The sequence below is a fragment of the Mercenaria mercenaria genome, chromosome 3 (assembly GCF_021730395.1).
Source record: "Mercenaria mercenaria strain notata chromosome 3, MADL_Memer_1, whole genome shotgun sequence".
Taxonomy (NCBI): Eukaryota; Metazoa; Mollusca; class Bivalvia; order Venerida; family Veneridae; genus Mercenaria; species Mercenaria mercenaria.
Window position 1 is genome coordinate 74,785,658 of NC_069363.1, and position 17,365 is coordinate 74,803,022.

General features: G+C 35.2%; 1 protein-coding gene across 2 annotated transcripts in view; it reads right to left on the reverse strand.

Annotated features, from left to right (window-relative positions):
- Nucleotides 1-4,726: 4,726 nt before the first annotated feature.
- LOC123524383 (serine/threonine-protein kinase NIM1-like) overlaps nt 4,727-17,365 on the reverse strand; it is a 34,849-nt gene continuing 22,210 nt past the window's right edge. For both annotated transcript variants that reach the window (XM_045302530.2, XM_045302531.2), the window contains exon 5: nt 4,727-5,688. In XM_045302530.2, coding sequence (XP_045158465.1) covers nt 4,936-5,688 — 753 coding nt within the window. In that variant the 3' untranslated portion in view covers nt 4,727-4,935. The remainder of the gene's footprint in view (nt 5,689-17,365) is intronic.

A 17,365-nucleotide genomic window follows, 5' to 3' on the forward strand; every position in this document is an offset into this window, starting at 1 on the left:
GAAAGAATCGAAACCGAAAGATTATTACAGACTTTTGTGGCAATATGGTAGTAACAGCAAACCTTTCTCAAGACTTTCAGATCATTGTATGACTACTTTTTTTACTTTTTATGAAGAATTCTATGACACAGCTGCTGTACTGTACAGCCTTTAGCAACTGTTGGGCAATTATGGCCCAGTTGTTCGAATCTTTAACCGAATGTTAACCTATCTGCTGGTTAGATCTTGATTCAAAATTTTTTGTCTTGATTGGTTTTTTTATTTCACTATAAAGGCAGTCCTTAACTCAATGATTTGTTTTTCAAATTCTTCTAAAATGTCGACATATAGCCCTTAAAGTTAATCAACCGACAGCATAACCGGCTGTTCAAAGGTAAGAACATTTATAAAATATTTAACAAAATATTTCAAGGCGTCTGATTTTTTACTGCCAGGGCAACAATTTTTTTATTATTTTTACGATCGTGACAGCTGGCCTGACAGCGTTCTCCAATTTAAAGAGCAGATATTTTGAAATACTAACCCAAAGATTATAAAAGAGCAAAAGTATTTAAGCTAAACAGCGAGCAGTATCTGAAAAAGTCCTGAAAGCGGGATTTTAATTTTTTAACAAAATCAGCGACTAGAATTGATTCTTTTTGGTCAGAATTGATGTCGCCGACTTTGAAACTTTGGCGATGATTAATCGAACATCGGCGACAATCGGAACATCACTACCTATTACCAAACATGATGCTAACACTTACTATATAATACAAGGTACTAAGTTTTGTGTTGAGAAACATGCATAAGTTTTGGAGCAGTACTACTGCGCCGCAAATTTAGGAGTGTAATATCATTCCATACAAATTAGTGTATATCTCTCATTGCAAAGCTAGAAAACCTTTTATTACATATGCATCTCATAACAAGAGCACCGCCTTGCGGGTGCTGACGCTCATCTGATTTTTTTTGTGTAATAGAAATATTGTCCTACCCATGATTTTCTAAGTCTAAAAAGGGCCATCATTCTTGCAAAAAGCAGGATAGAGTTATGTTTCTCGATGTTCAGTGTCCACTTATGATGGTGAAAAACTGTTGCAAGTTTTAAAGCAATAGCTTTGATAGTTTATGAGAAAAGTTGACTTAAACATAATACTCAACCAAGAAAATGATTTTCTAAGTCCAAAAGGGGCAATAATTATTGCAAAAAGCAGGATGGAGTTATGTTGCTTGCTGTACAGGGTCAGCTTATGATGGTCAACAAGTGTTGCAAGTTTCAAAGCAATAGCTTTGATAGTTTAAGAGAAAAAGTTGACCTAAACATAAAACTTAACCAAGAAATCTGATATTTTCTAAGTCCAAAAGGGGCTATAAATCTTGCAAAAAGCAGGATGGAGTTATGTTTCTTGCTGTACAGGGTCAACTTATGATGGTGAACAAGTGTTGCAAGTTTTAAAGCAATAGCTTTGATAGTTTAGGATAAAAGCTGACCTAAACATAAAACTTAACCAAGAAAACTGATTTTCTAAGTCCAAAAGGGGCAATAAATCTTGCAAAAAGCAAGATGGAGTTATGTTTCTTGATGTACAGGGTCTGCTTATGATGGTGAACAAGTATTCCAAGTTTCAAAGCAATAGCTTTGATAGTTTAGGAGAAAAGTTGACCTAAACATAAAACTTAACCAAGAAATCTGATATTTTCTAAGTACAAAAGGGGCCATAAATCTTGCAAAAAGCAAGATGGAGTTATGTTTCTTGCTATACAGGGTCAGCTTATGATGGTGAACAAGTATTCCAAGTTTCAAAGCAATAGCTTTGATAGTTTAGGAGAAAAGCTGACCTAAACATAAAACTTAACCAGGCAACGCCGACGCAGACGCCGACGCCGACGCCGACGCCGACGCCGACGCCGACAACCGCTCAAGTGATGACAATAACTCATCATTTTTTTTCAAAAAATCAGATGAGCTAAAAATGATACAGATTTGTTCTTCAGCCCGAGTAAAACTCAAAGTACTGTCTTTACTGAACTTTTTATCTGAAAACACACATGAAAATGATCGTCACACACGACATCACACACCTGATATGAAATTTGAACTCCAATACAGAAAAATATTGATGTCAAAAGTTCCAGTGTAACTTAGTTAAGTATAAAAATAAGTACGTAATAATTATCAATTTCTGGGTATTAAGTTTAAATGCTTTAGCAGTTTTGTCTATAGGTCTGAGAAATTATTTTAACATGACATAAAATGCTCTGATTTAATGGTATACTAGTAAATATGGTGAAAATGACTTTGATTTTGTAAACTGTAATATTATTTGCACTGTGAAAATGTTCACAATTTCTCAAATTGTGAAACTGTTTACAATTTCTCTAAATTAAAAACATTTTCACAATGTAAAATATATTACTTACACAGTACTAGTTTTAAAAATTACATCATGAAGTACTGGAACTAAATATTTTGCTAGCTTCAAATCTTTCAACTTAACTAAAATGTCAAATCATGTTGTTTGTTTCTGTATTTTTTGTTGTTGCTGGCATTAAAATAAAAAAAACATGAACACATGCATTCTAGGTAACCTCAAATGATTGTCAAATAAGCACTAGCACATAAAAAAATTAAACTGATTAATAAAACAAGAACACTGTCTATTGGTGCCATCGCTCGTCTGCAAGTGCTGGTCAGTATGTAAGAAAAGTGTTATAGTTCAGAATTTCTAAGTACAAAAAAGGGTCATAATACTGACAAAATGCAGGTTAGAGTTATGGTTCTTGGCCTACATAGTCACCTAATGATGATAAACAGGTGTGCAAAGTTTCAAAGCTGTAGCTCTTATAGTGTTTGAGAAAAGGTGGACCTAAACAAAAAATTTAACCAAGAAATTCAAATTTTCTAAGTACAAAAAGGGCCATAATACTGATAAAATGCATATCAGAGTTATGGTTCTTGGCATACACAGTCGCCTAATGATGATAAACATGTGTGCAAAGTTTTAAAGCTGTAGCTTTCATAGTTTTTAAGGAAAGGTGGACCTAAACAAAAATTTTAACCAAGAAACTGAAAAAGGGCCATAATTTTAACAAAATGCAAACAAGTGTGCAAGGTTTCAAAGCTGTAGCATTTACTTTACTGAAAATTAACACTGATTGTCAGAGAGGATTTAGGTTACAGGGTTACCACAGTTTTCTGCAGAAAAAAAAAAAATTCTTCCAATTTTTTACAACTCTTTAACAACTGTGGGGCAGACTTCTTAAAATCTAACATTTTTGCCCAATTTCCAGGTTCTGTGAGAAGTTGGGAACCCTGAAATTATTAAAGCAGTAACAAGAGTGCAAGAATGTCACAATATACGCCCGTCACAGCAAATTTCTTTACTCTAGCACCTGTATTTGCAAATGGAATTTTAATTTTGTGGTTGTTTAGTAATAACTAAGTGTTTTGTTTTTCTAAGTCCACAAAAAAACTCCTTACCAGGTAGAGATACCTTAAAATACACCTAAAATTGGAAAGTAACATCTATGTTGTACCACAGAAAAGTGGTCTTGATTTTTCCCTACGGTCAATTATAAAAAAGTTACAATATAAGTTATTTATAGTAACAACTAAGGGAAGTTAATCTTAAAAAAAAAAAAAAAAAAAAAAAAAAAAAAAAAAAAAAAATCAAAAAAAATTGTAAGTCCACACAAAAATCTTTACCAGGTAGAGACTGGTCAAAATACACCTCAAAATTGGATGTAGCATGCATGTTGTACTACAGAAAAGTGGTCTCGATTTTTCCCTACGACTAGTAATGAAAAAGTTAAAATATAAGCTATTTATAGTAACAACAAAGGGAAGTAATTCTAAAGAAGGGAACTGCGCATGACACTTCGTCTCATGATGGTGTATAATTGTGTCAAGTTACATCAAAATCCCTCCATGCATGAAGAAGAAATGCTTCGGACAAAGTCATTCTTGTATCTGACCTTTGGCCTCTAAGTGTGACCTTGACCTTAGACCTAGGGACCTGGTTCTTGCGCATGACACTACGTCTTGTGGTGGTGAACATTTGTGCCAAGTTATATCAAAATCCCTCTATGCATGAAGAAGAAATGCTCCGGACAAGGTTTTCATTCTTGTATCCTTTGACCTCTAAGTGTGACCTTGACCTTAGACCTAGAGACCTGGTTCTTGCGCATGACACTCCGCCTCATGGTGGTGAACATTTGTGCCAAGTTATATCAAAATCCCTCTATGCATGAAGAAGAAATGCTCCGGACAAAGTTTTCATTCTTGTATCCTTTGACCTCTAAGTGTGACCTTGACCTTAGACCTAGGGACCTGGTTCTTGCGCATGACACTCCTTCTCATGATGATGAACAATTGTGCCAACTTTCATCAAAATCCCTCTATGCATGAAGAAGATATGCTCCGGACAAAGTCATTCTTGAATTTGACCTTTGACCTCCAAGTGTGACCTTGACCTTAGACCTAGGGACCTGGTTCTTGCGCATGACACTCCGTCTCATGATGGTGAACAACTGTGCCAAGTTTCATCAAAATCCCTTCATGCATGTAGAAGATATGCTCCGGACAAGGTCTGTGGACGCCGCCCGCCCGCCCGCCCGCCCGCCAACCCGCCCGCCCGCCCGCCAGGGGCGTTCCCATAATACGTCCCGTTTTTCAAACGGGCGTATAAAAAGGATGTGTTGTACCCTCAGGTTACTCCAGTAAAACACTGACATAAAAGGTAGGAAAATTTTACAATTCATAATTTTCAAACGATTAAACAAAAATCTGTAAACAAATGACACCAGTGTTATTTTAAACGATCCATAGGTAAAAGTCACAAATTTTTTTTCTGTTGTTCAAAAATATATATAATTAAACATTTGATTAAAAATAATTAAACATCAACAATAACTAGTTAACAGTAATACTATCACAGGCAATGTTTGCATTGATCACAATATAACACAAAATTTGGATGATTGCTGTTTCGTCCCAACAGACGGATTATTCTCGGTGTTCCGAGCCATGCGAGCCATTTCTTGTAAATTGTCTGATGAACTATTTTCCGTAATTCCTAAACGTCTTTTGTGTATTCTGTGAAGCACTATTCTATACGTTCCAGTTACACTAGAACGCGAGTCTCGGTTATGATTTTGTCTAAAATGATCTTCAGTGATGCCGAGATCACGAAGCACTTTCCGAGCGTCTCTTTCCTCGTCGCTTATGTTAGCACCAGAAAGACTTGGGCACACACTGTAGGGCTCTAGCGGAACAGGGAACTCTTGACCTTCTAGCCATTCTGAATTAATAATTTCCTGAATCGTGAATCGATCCTGAGGCACTGCTTTCAAAATACTACGTATTAAGAACTGACAACTGTCTGACACGTACGAAGGAATAATGTAACTGCCGTCTAATATGCATTTTTTCAACTTTGCAACCGTGTCAGCTCTAAACGGCATTATTCCTGTCACCATGAAATACAACATGATTCCCATAGCCCAGATGTCAACAAACACTCCAACGTAACTCTCATCCTTGAAGAGTTCCGGAGCAGCGTAAGGTGGCGATCCACAAAATGTGTTGAGGAGACTGTCAGGCATACTGATTGTACTAAATCCAAAGTCCCCGACCTTAACAAATCTCTGACCAGCATAGAATACGTTCTCTGCTTTCAAGTCTCTATGGATGATATGCTGACTATGCTGTAACAGAAAGAAAAATTATTACACATTAAACCTTAGCCTGCTTAATTTCTATAATGGACTGGTCCATCATTCAATTTGGGCAATACCATTTATTATTCGAAGGGGTTACTGAAAATTTTCTGACTGAATAGCGAACAGTGCAGACCATGATCAGACTGCACGGATGTGCAGGCTGATCTTGGTCTGCACTGGTCACAAAGGCAGAATTACTGCCGCCAGCAGGCAAAGGGTTAACCCTTATGCATAAAAACTATGTATAACCCTTATCAGCTATATAATTGTAGATTAGTAAATAAATGTGACTGTTTTCATTCTGCTAATATACTAGAGAAGACGATGATTTGCAAATTCAAAGCAGTCATAAATATTCAACATCATTTCTGCAAAAAAGATAGATATCTATAAATCTAAATTGTTCATAGCACAAATACTGTGAAACCATAATTTAATATTTATGGGGTATTAACTTATCTGGATTTTACACTTGCTTTAATCCACGACATTAAATCCAAACAAATAAACCTGTGCAATATCCCATTCATTTTGTCATTAAAACATAAAATCAACAGATTTATATTATCCATTTTAGTCAAAATCACAAAATTTCATACTGACAAAATTAAATCATTTCACAGTATGACAGCTGTTTACCACATCATGAAATAAGTGAAGATATCTACAATATTCTAACCTAGAAAAAGTGTAAATGATTGGTCAATCCCTAATGTTGGAGGATTTTCTTTGCTGTTTACTAAGTACATAAAAATACTTTCAGCTTTATAGGGAAAAGAGGCTTAATAGGAGACAACCCAAGTTACCCCATCTAGCATCACACATGTACTTGGGTAGAGCCTTACGCCTACTGCAATCCTGCTTGATGATTTCATCACATGAAATAATTTAACTCTGGACCAACAATAAATCAAGCAGCCAGTAATTAAGGTAGTGGACAGGTTATGAACCTCAGAAAATTTCTGTGTAATTACATATACTCATTAGGCAATACCCGACAAGCCTCAACATGTATGTCTTTCTGCAAAAACCACTGATTACTCAAATCCAATACCGAGAAAAAATACCCTGCTGAATTTCTTTAATGAACTTGTCCATCTTTCAATCTGGACAGAACCATTAACTGTTAAAAGGGGTGCTTACCAAAAAGATACTGACTGAATGGCAAACAATGCAGATCATGATCAGACTGCATGGATGTGCAGGCTGATCATGATCTATACTAGGGGTGTAACGATACATCGAACTATCGATGCATTGCGATACTAAGTGTCCCGATAGCATGCAGCGATAGAAAAGTCACAATCCAATAACAATCGCCGATAGTTCCTTCAACAATCGATAGTTTCGATAGTTTTGAAATTTAGGTAAATACAAAAATAATTTATAATTTATAAACCAAGAAACAGAGCCAGTCTTTTATTTGCACCTCGGAACATGTTTACGTCTCCATTACAATAATTACCCTCACGGAATTTAACAACCATAAAGGACTGAGAAGTCTGGGAGATAATTAATAAATTTAGTTTCTTAGAAACTTTGATTAAGTATGTTTAAATAACCTGTTAATTTTAGATGAGAAAATGTACTATGGACATGGAAAAAGAAGGCTATTTGTATTATACAGCAAACTGTTCGGTAGGGCCCTTCATTTAGTGCTGGTACACCTTAATCCGATCCGTTCATTTTTGTCTTTTTCGATGCTTTGGGTTATTAAACATGTTGACATTCGCAACAAAATGTCCAATTCGTTTGAGTATACCTTGCATAGGTTTATCGTTTTACTTATTGTTCCAAAGCAAAGTAGGCAATGTTAGAATTATTTCTGTCCATTTCAGTTATACAAACATCTCAATGTGTGTTAACAGCAATTATAAACAGTGCCGCTTGTTACACTGTGTAACAATGCCAGTTGGTAGCTTTACTGTATAAAATATGATGGCCGATAACTATTGCAATAGTATCGCAATAGTAACCTGCAATAGAATAGTATCACAATAGTTTTTAAGCAATATCAATAGTATTGCAATAGTCAAAATTGGCCTCAATAGTCACCCCTAATCTATACTGGTCACATAGGCAGAATCAATCATGTCCAGCATGCGAAGGGTTATAGCCTCCTCCAGGAAACTGTTAGTAGTGTTAGTAGGAGGATATAGTGCAAGATACAGAAGACGCTCCAATTCTAGAAGCTTCCCTGGTTCTAAAGCGTGCCAGGTGTTAAGCACCCATACACGTGACTCTTGTCCTAATGTTAATTTTTAGCTGGAGGAACGGGGGCTTGAACTCACGACCCCTGGTTTCATAGTCAAATAGTGTCACCACTGGAACACTGTGTCTGCTCTATTGGTTTTTTTAACATCTTAAATAGTTCATCCTCCATCTCTGATGCAAGTGGAGAAGATGTCAATTATTTGTGCAGATTAATTTATTTCTACAAAACCAATACAGAATCCAGGAACAAAATAGTAATGAAAAATATCAAACAAACATGCCAAAAAAAGGTTACTTTATGAAATACTGAATTTGCCCTCTTATAATACTGTCCTTCGAAAATAATCAATTGCAATCTGCTGCTAAACAATGTTTTTTGCATAATGGCAATTTACAATCAGACAATATCTGGATGTTTTTACATTGAAGCAATCCTTCTCTGTGCAGAGATAAAATGCCGACATACATTTTGTATATAATAATGAAGCATCAAAAATATAAAGCAATTTCCAAATTCCAAAGGTAAATTTTTGAGCTGCTTAATTAACTTGCTGCACATAAACATAGCAATAATTTAAATGGAAGCATGGGTCCCAAAGAAACAAACTTTAAGGTGAAATTAAGGAGCTTTTCTAATGTTGCCTCTGAATGTATTTAACATGCAATATTAAATAAATTACTTTCTGGATTCACAAGAATGAAAAATAAAACAGAAGCTGCATAATTATTTACAAAAAAAAAATTCAAGACATTGAAAAAGTGCAGAATTTCTGATAGAGATACGAAAGCTTCTATTTACCTCAAAGCCATAACAGTTCTCATGTTCATTAAATTTATTAAGTCTGAAACTTTAGCCTTTAACCTTTACCCTGCTAAATTTCTATAATGAACTTGTCTATCTTTCAATTTGGACACTACCATTAACTTTTAAAAGGGGTGGTTACCAAAAAGACATTGACTGAATGGTGAACAGTGCAGATTTTGATCAGACTGCACAGATGTGCAGGCTGATCAAGATCTACACCGGTCGGTCGCAAAGGCAGAATCAGTCGTGTCCATCATGGTAAGGGTTAAAATGCTAAATAGTCATTTTACTCTGTTAGATTGTATTAGCACAGACTGTCATGAAACTTTGCATAAATGAGAATTCTAGCAACTCAGCCAAGTTTCATCAGTATATATACTAGCTGCTATAAATAAAAGTACTGCAATTTGTATATTTGCCTTTCTTAAGTCTTTCAGATTTAGATTATTGGTTTTCTTGTAAATCAATAGTTAAATTGAAGCACCTACCATTTCAATATCTAACAGACATATCAAACATGTTATATTTTTCAAACAGTTGAGCTTGCAACTATACATACTTTAATCATTCTTGGGAGGTGGGAGAAAGTAAACACTTAAGTGAGATAATAGTGCCTTATCATGACCCTAGTGTGCATTGAATCAACAAGTTTCCAGCTAATCTAATAGTTTTTGTCTTGTGTTCACTTGACAGAACTTTAGATATCAAATCACACAAGTTTGACATATCTCTTTAAGTTTTTCCTTATTCATATTATACATATATTTTCCTAACATTGGATCAGTAAGTTAAATTAACATGTGACTATTATGTATGCATATACTGAGTGAAACAGGAACTTAAATTTGTTCCTATTTACTATCTTGTAATATTCACAAGACTTTAATGTGACTTAAATTTCCTATTTACTATCTTGTAATATACAGTAATATACACCAGACTTCAATGTTGTTTTTTTCTGGAGACCCAATCATTTGTTTTAATCATATACTTCTTCTGTTTTGAAAGACCTTGACATAATTTGAATGCATGACCTTTAGGGGCTAAGTGCACTAAAAGGAACAAACACAAGGTGATCAATCCAACACGTTAATTAACAAGCATGAGAAAAATGGCCATCAAACTTGAACATTGAACAATCAATGCTATTTTTCTCTCCTAAATACATTAACATTGATTCGCCAAGGTGACCTGGCTATCACTTCAACTGATCACTTACCTACATCAGCAGAACAGCTTGTTAACTTTTATCAGAAACAAATCAATGACTTGCCAAGTACCTTGGATAACATCTTATGTCAGATTATGTCTTTATGTCAGATTACAGCATCAATTTCAACTTACTAAACCAATCAATTTTTGTATCAGATTCTCCTGGCGGAATTGTCAGACAGAATATTGACTTTGACAAACTGTTGCCTTAAATGTTGCTTTAATTTTACAATGACATAAATAGCATTTTGAAAGTGGTAGTGACCTAAACGTTATTATTTACATTTTTTTCCGAAAGGGGTCACAGTACTGGGCGGTGTTATTAGGAATTTTTGTCAAATATAAATGCAAATTTGGTGTGTTTGATGGGGGAGTGAGTGTTTGGCAGGTGGGGTGGAGGAAATGAGGCCCAGTCAAATAGGGAATTTTATAAAAAGTAGTGTCTTTCATGGAATGTTGCATTTTAGAAGAAACTGTTTTACAAATTAATAACTTGTCTGAGCACTTAAAAGCTCATTTCAAACATTTAAATAGACTTAAGGACAGCTTTGACTGAAGTAAGTAAAAACAAGACCTGCCAAATTTTCAGACCCAAAATCACTTTGACCTTGCCCTTTGATGGGCTGCTGAACCCAACACAATAAGACTCATCTAATAACCACATGCAAATATCCTATGAAGTTTGAATGCATAATATGCTTAAGTGTCTTCAAATTACTGCCAGAGATAAGGACCTTGTGTCGTATGATGTGGGTGATGATGAGGAATAACTGTTTTAAGTTTGAATCAAATTCATTCAGTAATAACTGAGAGAGAGTGGAAGTGCACCAAACTTTAACCTAGTATTCTAACTGAAAAGGGGGGATAATCCATGAAATATTTGTGTGAGAGTTATAGCCCTTGTGTCATATTATGAGCGTCATGATGTGGAACAACTACTGTAAAATCATTTCATTTCGTGTGCATGAAATTTCGTGATTCTGGTCAAATCGGCAATTTTGTGAGGATATGAATTCGTGGATTTCAACTTGGGAATTTTACTTGTTCGTCGGGATTGAATATCGTGGATTGACTCAACCACGAAATTAGTCCCCCACGAATATAAATGATTTCACAGTATTTTAAGTTTGAATCAGATCCTTTCTGTAATAACAGGGATATAGTGAAAATGCAATAAAATTAACCTTAAATTCAAAGTAAGAAGGGGGCATAATTCATGAAAAATTAGTACCAGAGCTATGGGCCTTGTGTTATACGACATGGATGATGATGAGGAACAATTAATCTAAGGTCAGTTGTAGCAGATATTATGTATTTCTTGCATGTTTTCTATTAGCTTATACATTTGCTTTTTAAAGCCTTTTGCCCATAGTTGGGTGAAATTTTTCAACATGTTCATTTCCACCAAGTTTGGCATGTAATGTATATATGACACTGAAAAATGATAAAGTAGGAGAAAAAAAGTTGGTAAAAATGCAAAAAGAATGTCAATTGTCTACATTATTTCCAAATCTCAGCACTGCAATGAGTTTACCACCTTCAGCATGATATATTTAACATATAATTATGGCCTTCGAGTAGTTTATCACCTGATTTACCACGGTTCAGAGTTCATATGCATAGGAATTGAACCATGAGGGCGTCAGCCCAAGTGGTTAAATACAGAAGCATCTGAACGATGAACTGTGGTAAATTAGACGATAAATCACAAGAAGGCCTTGATAGTTTTCATTCTGACATGCTCATTGATATATTTTAATAAATATTATGATTGACTTCATTTACACGAGGAGTAATGTATCGGACGTCATGTGGCAATTTGACATCATAATTGACATCATAATGCTCTCTTACCGGTCCGCGCGTCAACCGTTGTTTATCACTGAATATGTACAGAGCTTGATTTTCTTCTTTGTTTAACTGGAAATCAAACCGAGTCATGTTAGAATTCGTTATTTATATCTTGCAAAAATCTTATGTCAATAAGTTTGTACTGTCAGTCACTTTCAGAGTACTCACTTTTTATGGATTTTTGAAATGTGGGGGTTAGTCCCTTTAAACATGCATAATTTGAATCATAAAATTTCTTGAAATAAGTTATATCTTAAATTTTCAAGCTGTCATAATTATGATCTTTTAATTTTCTTTTTCTTTCATATAAAAGCATAATGTCAATAGCATCTTAAGTGAAGCTAACATAACAGGATAAATTTAGTCCCATTGTATTGGTGCTTTACACCTGGCACACTGGGAAGCTTCTGGAATTGAAGCGTCTTCTGTATCTTGCACTATCCTCCTATTAAACTTACAATCAGTCTTCTGGTGAAGTCGTCCATTATAGATTTCAGGAGGCAACTATAAACAAGCTTACTAACAGAGTGAGTTGGGCTTTACGGCGAATCGACACAAAATGGTCATATATCGCCGATGCTTACTAACAGAAAGTCTTTACTTAGTTGCTCACTTAAGTTGACATAATATGAGCCGTGCCATGAGAAAACCAACGTAGTGCGTTTGCCACCAGCATGGATCCAGACCAGCCTGCGCATCCATGCAGTCTGATCAGGAGCCATGTTGTTAGCTTCCAAAGCTTATTGGAATTAAAGAAACTGTTAGCGAACAGCATCAATCCTGACCAGACTGCATGTAGGCTGGTCTGGATCCATGCTGGTCGCAAACGCACTATGTTGGTTTTCTCATGACACGGCTCATATATATGCAGCTAAATGACAGAGCAAAAAATCAACAATCATAAAGCAATGAAAAAGAAATGGTAAACAAGATACTTAAAAACAAACAGATTCCAAAACTGGCAAACTTCCTAAAACAATTTGTCATTGTCGTATTAACACTGCAAAGGTAAATCCCTGCACATAAAAGCCTTTTTTTTTTCAGAAACTAATCACTCAACAAATGTCAGCTTCCAGATTATGACTGTCTGCGTAGGGATTTTAGCCTAATAAGTTTATTCATAAATATTTCATCAGTATGAGACTCTTCAAGAAAGAGGGTACTTTAGTCATCCTCTGAGCTTCCGATATCTATAAATATATTGTAGTGGACTTAAAGTAAGTAATTCACCAAAAAATTAATTTCATTTCGTGGGCATGAAATTCCATATTTTTTGTCAATATGGCTAGTTCTTGGGTATATGAGTTTGTGGATATCACATTTTAAACATAAAACAAACGAGAATTTTATTTGCTCGTTGAGATTAAATTTTGTGGCTTCAGTCATCCTCAAAATCTACAAAAATTATTTCCCCACAAATATTAATGTACAAAAATTAACAGTACTTTTGAACAACAAAAGTCCATGAATAAATTTGTTCCAATCCTGAAATCAGCAAATGCGATGACTGCTGTATGAATGCTTACATTTGACTTGTAATCATTCTGGCTCAGCTACCAACATTAAGAAAATCATTGAAACACTTGCCTGAACATTAATTCATGCAAAATGGACTCATAAATTCACGCTTAATATGGCAGAACCAAAGAAAGTAACTGACAACATCCAATTGTTCTTGAAGTGTTGGGGAAAAGGTTTCATATCGCTTTATAACAAGAGCTGTCCGTAAGACAGCGAGCTCGACTTTTCTCAGAGCTTGATTCTGAATTAGAGCTTTGCCAGAAAAAAAAAAATCCAAGTTAAAAAGGGACATAACTATTGTCAAAATTCAAATCAGAGTTATGGGAATTGTGTCTCCTGGTGAAGACTTTGATAGTAAATACCGGTAACTATTTTGAGTTTCAAGTCAAAAGCTTTAACAGTAACAGAGATATTTGACATTATCAAAAATTTTAACAAAAAATTCTAAGTTAAAAAGGGGCATTATTCTGTCAAAATTCAAACAGAGTTATGGGTATTGTTTCTTCTGGTGTAGACTTTGATGGTAAATAAGTATTTTAAGTTTCAAGTCAATAGCTTTGATAATAACAGAGATATTTGACTTTATCAAAAACTTTAACCAAAAATTCTAAGTTAAAAAGGGGCATAATTCTGTAAAAATTCAATCAGAATTATGGGGACTGTTTCTCCTGGTGTAGACTTTGATAGTAAATAACTATTTTAAGTTTCAAGTCAATAGCTTCGATAGTAACTGAGATACTTGACTTTATCAAAAACTTTAACCAACGGCGACGCCGACGCCGGGGCGGCTACAATAGCTCTACTTTTTCTTCGAAAAGTTGAGCTAAAAATTAATCATTATTTCAGGAAACAAATTTTTTGAATATGTATTAAGCCATTATTGGCAACATCTCATCAACAATTCAACAACGAATTGTTTCACATTTACCGGTAGTCTGCTTTCTTACTTCAGTAATCTAAACTTTTTGGCACTTAAAGGAAGTGCATTTATTTGTTACACGTAATGTAATTTTATTTTCCATCCAATTCACAACAGAAATTTTGCTTTGGAACTACCATTAACTTACAAATAATATATCCTCAACTGTAATTTGTCATTGAATAAAGTCTGATATTATAAGCAAATGAATGACAAACAAGGATTTTATTGAAAAGAAATCCCTGTTTGAGACATATTATTACAAGGATTACTATAAATTTACATCCTGGATGAAACAAGAGGGCCATGAAGGCCCTGTATCGCTCACCTGACCTATTGACCTAAAGACTATCAAGATTAACATTCTGACCAAGTTTCATTAAGATATGGTATAAATGTGACCTCTAAAGAGTAGCTTTTCTTTTAATTTTACCTAGTGACCTATTTTTTGACCCAACATGACCCAGATTCAAACTGGACCTTGAAATCATCAAGATTACCATTCTGTCCAAGTTTCATAAAGATACAGTCATAAATGTGACCTCTACAGTGTTAACAAGCTTTTCCTTCGATTTGAGCTAGTGACCTAGTTTTTGACCCCATCACCCAGATTTGAATTTAACCTATAGATCATCAAGATTAACATTCTGACCTAGTTTCATTAAGATATGGTCATAAATGTGGCCTCTACAGGGTTAACAAGCTTTACCTTTGATTTGACTCGGTGACCTAGTTTTTGACCTTGACCTAAAGATTATCAAGATTAACATTCTGACTAAGTTTCATGAAGATACAGTCATAAATGTGGCCTCTAGAGTGTTAACAAGCTTTTCCTTTGATTTGACCTAGTGACCTAGTTTTTGACCCCACCTGACCCAGATTCGAACCTGAACTATACAGCCTCAAGGTTAACATTCTGGCCAAGTTTCATTAAGATATGATCATAAACGTGGCCTCTACAGTATAAACTAGCTTTTCCTTTGATTTGACCTGGTGACCTAGTTTTTGATCCTACATGACCCAGATTCAAACTGGACCTTGAGATCATCAAGATAACATTCTGACTAAGTTTCATGAAGATACAGTCATAAATGAGGCCTCTACAGTGTTAACAAGCTTTTCCTTTGATTTGACCTGGTGATCTAGTTTTTGACCCAGATGACCCAATATCAAACTCGTCCAAGACTTTATTGAGAGTAACATTCTGACCAAGTTTCATTAAGATTGGGCCAAAATTGTGACCTCTAGAGTGTTAACAAGTTTTTCCTTTGATTTGACCTGGTGACCTAGTTTTTGACCCCAGATGACCCAATATCGAACTCATCCAAGATTTCATTGAGGGTAACATTCTGACTAAGTTTCATTAAGATTGGGCCAAAAATGTATCCTCTAGAGTGTTAACAAGCTTTTCCTTTGATTTGACCTGGTGACCTAGTTTTTGACCCCAGATGACCCAATATCGAACTCATCCAAGATTTCATTGAGGGTAACATTCTGACTAAGTTTCATTAAGATTGGCTCAAATTTGTGACACTCAAATTGTTGACGACGACGACGGACACAGGGCGATCACAAAAGCTCACCTTTGAGCACTTTGTGCTCAGGTGAACTAAACAAGAGGACCATGATTGTTCTGAATCGCTCACCTCTTCCCACATGACCCAGTTTTGAGTATGACGTCATTTTTTCTATTATATGACATAGTGACCTAGTTTTTGAGCTCATGTGACCCAGTTTTTAACTTGACCTAGATATTATCAAGATAAAAATTCTGACCAATTTTCATGAAGATCTCATGAAAAATATGGCCTCTAGAGAGGTCACAAGGTTTTTCTATCTTTATACCTACTGGCCTAGTTTTTGATTGCACGTGACCCAGTTTCGAAACTGACCTAGATATCATCAAGGTGAACATTCAGATCAATTTTCATGAAGATCCATAGGAAAATATGGCCTCTAGGGAGGTCAAAAGATTTTAATAATTTTAGACCTACTGACCTAGTTTTTGATTGCAGTTGACCCAGTTTCAAACTTGACCTAGATATCATCAAGATGAACATTCAGACCAACTTTCATACAGATCCCATGAAAAATATGGCCTTTAGAGAGGACACAAGGTTTTTCTATTATCTGACCTACTGACCTAGTTTTTGAGGGCACGTGACCCAGTTTTGAACTTGACCTAGATATCATCAAGGTGAACGTTCTGACCAATTTTCATGAAGATCTTTTGAAATATATGGCCTCTAGAGAGGTCACAAGGTTTTTCTACTTTTAGACCTACTGACCTAGTTTTTGACGGCACGTGACCCAGTTTCAAACTTGACCTAGATATCATCAAAGTGAACATTCTGACCAATTTTCATGAAGATCTTATGAAATATATGGCCTCTAGAGAGGTCACAAGGTTTTTCTATTTTTAGACCTACTGACCTAGTTTTTGATGGCACGTGACCCAGTTTCAAACTTGACCTAGATATCATCAAGATGAACATTTTGACCAACTTTCATAAAGATCCAACAAAAAATGTGACCTCTAGAGTGGTCACAAACAAAAGTTTACGGACGGACGACGGACGCCACGCGATCACAAAAGCTCACCTTCTCACTTTGTGACAGATGAGCTAACAAGAGCTGTCTGATGACAGCGCGCTCGACTATTCGAAGAATTGATTGAAGAATGGGGTCAAAATATTTCCACGGATATTCAGACAAAAGAAATAAATAGATTAGACAAACAATGTTCCTGTATTACTTTGATTTCAATAAGTCTTGCACTAAATGGCAATATATGAGCCAATTTCAAAGTCCAAAAAGGGCCATAATTCAGTCAAAATAGTTATGTACTCTTGCCTACAGATGGAAATCATAATGATAAACAAGTGTTCAAAGTTTAAAAGCCATATGTCAAATAGTTTTGACAAAACATGGACTTGTATGAAAACAGAACCAATTTCAAAGTCCAACAAGAGTGCCAGAATGTCACAATATACGCCCGTCATAGCAAATTTCTTTACTCTAGCACCTGTATTTGCAAATGGAATTTTAATTTTGTGGTTGTTTAGTAATCATTGTAAGTCATTTGTTTTTCTAAGTCCACAAAAAAACTCCTTACCAGGTAGAGATACCTTAAAATACAC